This window comes from Netta rufina, assembly GCF_964035555.1.
Source record: "Netta rufina genome assembly, chromosome: 14".
Lineage (NCBI taxonomy): Eukaryota > Metazoa > Chordata > Aves > Anseriformes > Anatidae > Netta > Netta rufina.
The window spans coordinates 17558168-17566889 of record NC_140137.1 but is presented as its reverse complement, the minus strand read 5'-3'; the positions used below and the strand labels follow the sequence as shown (position 1 = coordinate 17566889).

The window sequence follows — 8722 nt, the reverse complement described above, 5'->3', positions numbered from 1 at the left end:
TGGGAAAGAAGTACCGTGTGCATTTTATATTATGTTTCTTTGTCATCTACAGGTAATAAGTATCGACAAAAATAAGCAACAAATATGCCTGCAATTAAACTTCATATGCGTTTTGTATGCGTATTAATAAAGATCATATTTATCATTTTCTTTTTTTTTGTTCTTTTTTTTTTTTTTTCTTTTTTGCCAACAAGCACTTGTTAAAGTATCTACATTTACATAATAACACCTTAAGATAATAACACCTTAAGATCATTTTTGGTTCCTTGTTTTTCCTTCACAGTTAGAAAAGCAAGGAACGCTTTCAGCTTTGCTAAGCAACCTTTCCGGACGCCGAGGCTCGCTGTTTCTCTAGCAGAGATGCAGTATCTGGATTCACTTCATAACAGACCATTTTTGGTCTTATTTTATTATTATTTTTTTTTTGAGACACTCTAAAAATGTTTTTAATATTTTTTTAAGAGAAAAAAAAAAACAACCTGCATTTAAATAAAGGTGAATGATAATTTCATTATCAGGATAAGACTTTGGATGGGAAAAAGCTGAACAGTTTTTGCATCGCTGGAGGGTATCTGTGCTCTCTCACAACCGGGGATACTGCAGTCTTTTGGAAAGGATGAAGAGGTAGGAACCTTGAGCTGCTTAGTATCAGGAATGACTGGATTATAGCTTCCAACTAAAGAAAAAACATCAAGAATCATGCATTTTAAAAACAGTTTATTCAACGGCCAAGGACAATGATCCGGCACAATGTAACGGCAGATATAAATATAACCTTATATAAGTGGTTGACCCTTGTCATTATTATTTTTTATAGTTTCATACCTAATATTTTTACCATTTTTCCCGCAGAAACTCCTCTGCGAATTATATCTTTTTTCTCCCCCCCCCCCCCCTTTTTTTTTTGTCGTTTTTGAGTGTGATTCTGTTTCTCAGTGGTAAACATTAACCAAACTCTTCCCGTGCGACAAGCGGCCAAGAACCGTCCCACCAGCTCTTACCACCGAGGCGTCTCCCTCTCTCGCCGCTCTCCCCGCGGGGAAGCGGCCGCCTTACAAACTCCTGTGCAAGTTCAAGTAAACACATACAACCCGCATAATCCAGAGAAAAATTGCAACTCATCCATGTACCAGATTTCGATGTCTCTTGCAAAAGTTTTCTGGTCCGTTAACGTTTTTTTTTTTTTGATGTTTAATTTTTATAATTTTTTTTTTGTTTGTTTTAAAAAGCGCTGCTTTGTTGGTTGTGTCGTCGGTTTTCATTATTTTTTTTAGACAATCGAAGTCCGCGGAGATTTCGGGTTTTATATATATATTTTTTCTTTTTTTTACTTTTTTTTTTCCTCTCTCACTTGCTCGGGTTTTGCTTTTAGTCATCATCGGGTTCTTATTTTATTTATTTTATTTCATTTTTTTTTTTCTTTTCCGTTAAACGTCGCTTAGTTTCTGCTTTGCTTTGTCGGCGGTGTTTGTCGGAGGTGGTTTGTGTCAAGTCCGTCAACTGTTGTACTGACAGGCGTTTAGACTAGAGCCGGGGCTTTGCAAACTGCTGTAGCCGAAACTGGAGTGCTGCTTTGATTTCAGTCTGAGGCTGGCTAAGCTGGAGTTGCAAGTGTCCCGGTAGACGCTGTAGGGCGAGCCCGGCGGCCCGTAGGGACAGGCCGGCGAGGACATGGCCGAGTTGAGCGAGGAGCCACTGATGTTGTTGATGTTGTTGAGGCCGGAGTTGGCCATGCCCGGCACGGCCGAGTGGCCCATACTGGACGGCATGTTCATGGAGGAGATGCTGCTGGGAGCAGAGAACATGGACTGCGACGAGAGGGGGCTCATGGAGTTGAAGAAGGTGAAGCTCTTGGTGGAGAGAGGCGCCGGGGTGAGGCTCTTGGTGGCCCAGTTGTTGTAGGGGTAGCCGGCGTACATGTCGTCGTAGGGCTGCATGAGCCCGCTGAACTGCGGCACGTAGCCGTTCTTGCACAGGTCCATCTGCTGGTTCCGCTCCCGCTTTCTCCACTTGGCTCGGCGGTTCTTGAACCACACCTGCGGGAGGGACGGACACGGCACGGTCAGCGCCGAGGCGCGCACGGCGGCCGCGCAGAGGATGCACGCAGCGCGCAAAGATGCGCGCCCGGAGCCCCCCGCCCCGAGCAGCGGGCGGCCAGGGGACAGCAGGGGGCCGGCCAAACGCCCCCCAACCTCCGCAGGCTCCGGCCACGGCTCCACGGCCGCGCACAGCCTCTTGCGCGGCCCCCGGCCCCCCTCCACGGGAGCCAAAATCCGCGCATCCCGCTGCGCTGCTGTGCGCGCAGGGAGCGGTCGGCGGCATCTGCCAGCCCGGCTGCGCGGGTGCCCGCGGGTGCGCGCCTCGGTCCCAGCCGCGTCCCCCCGGCTCTCCCCCTCCGCCCCTCGCCCCTCTCCACGGGGCGAAGGCACGGCCCGCACTGATTAGGGCCGGCTCGCCCCGGCTCCGCCGTGTTTCCGAATGCTAATGCTGTGTAATAAAAGTCCCCTGTTACAGATCATAAAAAAGGGGATTGGATTAGTATGTTTAGGTTTAAAAAAAAAAAAAAAATCAGGCCCTGCATCGCCCTTGGATGGATGCAGCCTCTGCCTTTATATCTAATGAGAATTTACAGCCCTGACTAGGGAACAGAGAAGCGGGGGCCGCTCCTGGTGTTTGATGCAAAAACCTGATCCAGGCTCTCTCGTATTATTTTTTTTTTAGCCCTCGGAAAGCGCTTAAGCCCCCCGTGATGCGAGCCATGAGCCGGGGCAGGAGGAGCTGGCCGGGGCCGGGCAGTGCCAAATTCTCTTCCCAGGTTAAAAAAGCAGCACGGCCAACCTCTCCGGCCGCGCTTCCCCGGACTCCCCGCGGCTCCATGCCCCTGGCCCCGCGGAGGCTGCGCTCCCTCCCCGCGCCCCTCGGAGCCGGCGCAGGGGCAGCTCCCGGGGCCTCCCCTCCCAGCGCAGGAATGGCGCAACTCCTATTAAACTGTGGGCTCAAGGATGGAAACTTGGAGGGAAGGGATGGCGGGGTCTATTGAAACAAAAAATAACAATAATGAAAAGAATCCCGTATAAATATGAAGAGGAAACGAAAGCCAACATGTTCGAAACCTGTAATATACTCCTCGGAAGGTGCTTCCAGACAGGAATTTCCTGAAAATGAGGGTAATAGTTTTAATTATGGCTCCTAGACATTTTAAAGGAAGGCCCTCACAGCAAATTAAGGTTAGATTTGCAATCTGCAATCTCAGAACATCAAACCAAAACATCTCCACACAGAGGGAGAACGAAATTATGTTAATGGCTACTCATATATTAGTTTTATTTGCTTCCTGAAATATCCCAGCAATATTAATGCAGTTTAGTCTCTGCTCCGGCTTTGTTTTGTTTTAAACGCAATTAGGACAATGCTTTCCGATGCAGCGGCTGTTTACTCTTGAAAGATTTTAAACAAAATCTTCGCCATCTGAGTCGACCACTCGATGTTTAAGGACCGAGACAAAAACGGATTTTTTGGGCCAGGGGGGACCCCGCGCTCCCCGCACCTCCTTTTTTTCCCTGGCTCCTGCTCCGGGCGCTGCCGCTTCGCTTTTCCACGCGGGGAAATGTCCCGGGTGGAGACGCCAAGGGGAGCTGGGCACAGAGCAGAGAGGCTGCAGGTCAGCACAGCCCGAGCCGCTCCGGTTTGGCCGCTCGCTATCTCACGCGTAAATCTCCCCCTAAATAACAGCCGGGGCTATATATATATATTCCAAGGTGCCATCCGAGGCGTGTAAAGACCAGGCTCCTTCTCCTTACAATTCTGCATCTACAGCGCTCATTGCCTTTGCAGTGTAAGCGCCCCGCAGCCCTTGTCCCTCACGTTGCCCACCGACGGCCTCTGCAAAGAGCCCCCGGGGGAGCCGCGGGAGATGCGCGGCGGGGCGCGGAGGGGCCGCACGGCTCCGCGCTGGGGCTGGGGCCGGTCCCGGGGGGCCGAGCGGCGATTCCGCGGCCGCATTGCGGCGGAGCAGAGCCGTGCCACGGGAGATCGCCCTCCCCGTGTGCCGGCGAAGCCAAAGGGCGAGGGGGGTGCCCACCGGGGGGGACTTCGCCCCACACCCGGCTCCCTCCGGCCTCCTCCCGGCTCCGGGCGCAGCTTTTTTGGGGGGCAGCATCTCCTCGGCCGGGGGGTGAATTTCTCCTGTCCGGCCCCGCCGCCGAGTTCAGCAATTCAAAATCACGGCCAGGGCGGCCGGGAGCTGCCCGCAAGCCGCCGGAGCGGCTCCCGCAAGGGGTTGTTCCCCTGCCCCCCCCACCCCCTTTGCACCCCTCTTACCCGGACTCGGGGCTCGGTGAGGTTCGTCCAGACGGCGATCTCCTCCCGCATGCTCATGTCGGGGTAGCGGTTCCGCTGGAAGGTGGCCTCCAGCTCCTGCAGCTGCTGGCTGGTGAAGTGGGTCCGCTGCCGCCGCTGCTTCTTCTTCTTCGCCGGGTCGTCGGCGGCCCCGTCCTCGTTTTTCTGCTCGCCGCTTCGTTCTTTTTCTGCGGTGGGGTGTCGTGGGATTTTTTTGTTTGTTTGTTTGTTTTTGTTTTTCTTTTTTTTTCTTCTTTTTTTTTTTTTTTCTTTTTGTTTTGTTCAGACAGAAATGCAGGCACACAAAGCAGACTCGCCGCCCCCCGCCCCCGCCCCTGCCCGCCCTACCGGGGGCACCCACCCGGTTCCCGGGGGCCCTGCACCCAGGCAGGGGCTCCCCGTCCCGGGGGGGGGCAGCGCCCAGCCCGGCCCGGACTCAGACCCCCGGGGAGGCAGCGGGACCCCCGGGACTGCCCGGCTCGGAGCGGGCCCGAGGGCGAGAAAACCCGGGGGGGGAGCGGGTTCCCTGCAGCACCGGCCTCTCTGCCCGGCCACGGCACCTTCTTTACTCCCTTAAACCTAAGGCGCGATCTTTGCTCCATTTTCTTTGTTGTGCTCGGCTGCGACAGGAAACTTTGGCAGGGTAGGGATGTAAAAGGCAGCAGCAATTAATTGCAAAAGGCACCCTCTCTCTACCTCTCCACTCCCCCATTTTTTTTCCTTTTCTTTTCTTTAGCTGCTTTTAGGATTTCAATGTTTATTTTAACCCGAGGCTGAGCAAAGCCCACTGCAAAGAAAAAAAAAAAAAGAAAAAAAAAAAAAGAAAAGCCGTATCGAAAAGAGCAAACAACAACAACAACAACAAAAACCAGGCGCGCTTTCGCGATGGGGATTTGCGCGGCCTGGAAGCAGGAATCCCTCCCAGGCCCCACGGCCACGGGGGACAGAGCCCCGCTCCCCTTTCTTATCGCCCTTCTCTGCTCTCTCAGCCTGGGTTTGGCTGGGATTAGGCGCGGAGAATGGGGTGGGAAGGCCGGAACGAGACGGGCTGGGCCGGGAAAGGTGCGGCCGGGGGTCGGGGTCCCCCCTGGGCACGGCGGTGCCGGGCTGGGGGCTGCCACCCCCCCTCGGCCCCGTTCTGCTGCTGCTGCCTAAGGGGAGCCGGAGGGGCTCAGGGCCCGCTGCCCGGCTCCCGGGGGCGGCTTGCCCGGGGGGCTCGGGGGCGTTTGTGCAGCCCCGACCCCTGCGAGGTGGCCGGGAGGCTAAAAATAATCGCGGGCTGCATCCGAAGGCCGGGAGGACTCGTCCTTGCAAAGTCACCCAGCGATCGCTTTTCGCCTCCGTAATAAAAGGGGGGGGGGAGAACAGGGCTGAAATGGAAACCCCAAAGCGGTGTAGGGGCAGGATTGCAGCCCCTGTGTGCGGTGAGGGGTTTGCAGAGCCAGCACGGCCTGCAGCAGCAGCAGCAGCACATCGCTACCCGGCCTGGGCTGGACCGGCCGAGCTGCACGCCGCGGGAAAGAGAAAGCAAAATAAAAGAAACACGCACGGCTCCGGCTCGGGGCTGGCTTTGCTCTCGTTCCCGGCCGGGAAAGGCCCGCAGGAACCGGGCCGAGAGGGTCCCGGGCAGGGGGAGCGCAAGGCAAAGCGCTGCGGCCGCAGCCCCCGCGCCGGGTTTAGGCTGGCCGTGATTTCGGTAAAAATCCGGCCTCCGAGCCCGGCCCTGTTACAGTTTCAAAACATTACACACGTTACGTTTAATTGGCATATGTGCCTTTAAAAATAAATAACAATAATAATTTAAAAAGGAAAAACAAAAAGAAAAAAAAAAAAGAAAGAAAGAAAAAGAAAGAAATCGTGAAAGGTATTTTGTAGCTGCTCGGAGAAGAAAAGCACGCGGGTCCTGAGCCCTGCCCCGGCACCGAGGGGTCACATACAGGGGTAGTGCAAAATGGAGCAAATCTCCCTCTCTAATCTCAAATAATCCCCTCTAATCTCGCAGTCCCTTCCAGACGCCGGTCCCTAACTTTGTTTGCGAATCAGCCTGGGAGGCACAAGCCAGCCCCTGTTTTTATCACCGTGTGCCACCTCGGGACTGGCCCGCGCCGCGGCCACTCTCTAGATTCTAGGACCTGCTAAAAGTGAGAAGAGCACCATCATCCAGGAGAAAAATTAAGTGAAATGAGACATAAACTTCTCCCGAGAAGGTCTCGGTGGAGAACGGGTATCACGCTCCTTCCTGCAGCTTTTGTTTCCTTCTCCTAGCTTTCCTTGTCATCCTAGAAATGTTGCTACTTTAATTGAATACAAACTGGGAAACCACAGCTTTCCCTGCAGCCCTTGCACATGGTGCTCAGGGCGCTGGGAGCTTCTGCAAAGCGCGCAGCTCTGCGCGAAACCTCTCCGCGGCCGCGCACATCCCCTCGGCGGCGGCCCCACGCCGCCTCTCCTGCTCTGCGGGCCCTTTTAATTTTTTTTTTTTTTATTTTTTTTTCCTCCCCCCCCCTCCTTTGACAGAGAGATCTTTTTCCATGCCTGCACCTCCCGAGCTGGAAAATAAACCCGGGCAAAAGCTGACACTATTTCAGAAACCTCCGGCAAAACCGCGCTCCCCGAAGAGTCCCCCCTTTCCCTTCGACCCGATCGATTAATAACTATCTAAATTATTAAAAAAAATAAATAAAAGAAAGAAAAAATATAGAAGAAAAAAAAATAATAAAAAAGCAGCTCGTGGGATGGGCTCGGTGGCCACGCGTGTCCCTCTCCGCGGCTGTCAGCGCGGCCGCTCCATGCGGGCCCCTGGCCCCCTCTCGCCCCTTCCGTGGGGTTTTTTGGGGGGATGGAGGCACCGGGGGCAGCGGCGGCTGCTGCCCCCCGGCACCCCAAGGGCTCCGGTTGCGCGGGGGGCGCGGGCAGAGCAGCGCCGGCCGCCCGGGAAGGGGAAGGAGCGGTGGGGAGGGGGCGGCGGCGCAGGGGGGGAGCGGGCCGGGGCCGCGGGGGGGTTACCTGGCACCTCCGTGTCGGAGGATTCACTGGCTGAGTTCTCGATCGGGTCTCTGGGCTCCGAGGATCTTTGCAAATGGAAGCTGGAAGCCATGTCATGGGAGGGTTGGGGTCTCAAGCTCTCGGGCAGTCTCTCCAAATTCATTCCACCTTTAAAGGAATCCATGGCAGGGGCGCCGGGCTGCCTGGGGGAGTTTGCAGGTGTTTATTCCACACAGAAAGGAACAAGGAGCTTTTTTTTTTTTTTTTGGTTTCTTTTTTTTTCTTTCCTTTTTTTTTTTTTTAAGGAAAAAAAAAAAAGCAAACAACAAAAACAAAAGCAAATCCACTTATTACTAACAGTATAATTTTAAGGGTGTCGGAAGAAGAGATCTGGGCAGCGCCTCGAAGCCGCTCGTCTCTGCTCGGGGAGAGGCACGGCACTCCGGCCGCATAGGCAGGGAAGTGGTAAAGATCCCTTATAGAGAAACGCGAGTTGCGAGTTGGACAGTTTAAAGCTAAAGAGATTAAAGTGACCTGCCCTAGAACAAATGCCTGTAGTTAAACGCGGCTCCTCCCCCTGAAGGTTAAAACCTCCCCGTCTCGCTCATGCATCACTCCATCTAGCGCTCGCCCAGCCCGGCCGGGCGGACCCGGACCTGCCTGCGCGCTCCCCGCCGATGCGCGCTCCTTGCGCGCCCGCGGCCGAACCCGCGCAGCCCCCCGCGCATCCCCCTCCCGCCGGGACCCCCCCTCCCGGCCCCTTTCCCCTGCTCCCGCTTCTGCTGCGAGGGTGCCGCCCCCCTCCCCAAAGCCCCCCCCCAGCCTCCCGCAGCCTCCCCCAGCCTCGGCGAGGTATAAAAAATATTTCAGAAACGAATGGGAAGGTGGAAAATCATTCCCAGCCGCTCGCAGGCCGGCTGGCCTCCACCCCCCAGCCTGTCCCCAGCCTTTTTTTTTTTTGGGGGGGGGTGACAGCACCTCCATCCTTTCCCCCTCCCCATCCCGCCGGCAGCGCGCAGGTTGCGCCCGTGCTCACGGTGGCACCTCCGCACCCTGCACCCCCCCCCTCCGGCACCCCGCGCAGCACTCAGGGACCCCACGGCGGGTCTCAGGGGGATTTCTTTGGGGTCGGCCTCCTGGGATTTGTGCCTGAACCGGTTTTAGCCATTTTTTTTTTTTTTTTTTTTTTTTTTTTCCCTTTTCTCTCGCCGAGGGGGTTAGAATAAAGCTCCTGGAGGACGCTCCCAGGGCAGCATCTCTCGGCGCATCGCGGATAACGCCGGGTCTCCATCCCAAAGCAAGCCTCTGTGTTCCCCCCCAACAGGCCGGGCCTTGGGCCCTCCCGGAGAACGCCTCGGTGTGTGGGGAGGTGGAAAAAAACAACACGGGAAGCCCTCGG

The 8722-nt window shown here is 55.4% G+C and overlaps 1 protein-coding gene across 1 annotated transcript; it reads right to left on the bottom strand.

Annotated features, from left to right (window-relative positions):
* Nucleotides 1–1496: 1496 nt before the first annotated feature.
* Nucleotides 1497–7507, bottom strand: PITX1 (paired like homeodomain 1; the record flags this gene model as incomplete). Its single annotated transcript, XM_084295480.1, has 3 exons — nt 1497–2036; nt 4321–4526; nt 7345–7507. 3 exons carry the CDS (start codon nt 7505–7507, stop codon nt 1497–1499), a joined length of 909 nt encoding a protein of 302 aa, XP_084151606.1.
* Nucleotides 7508–8722: the final 1215 nt, after the last annotated feature.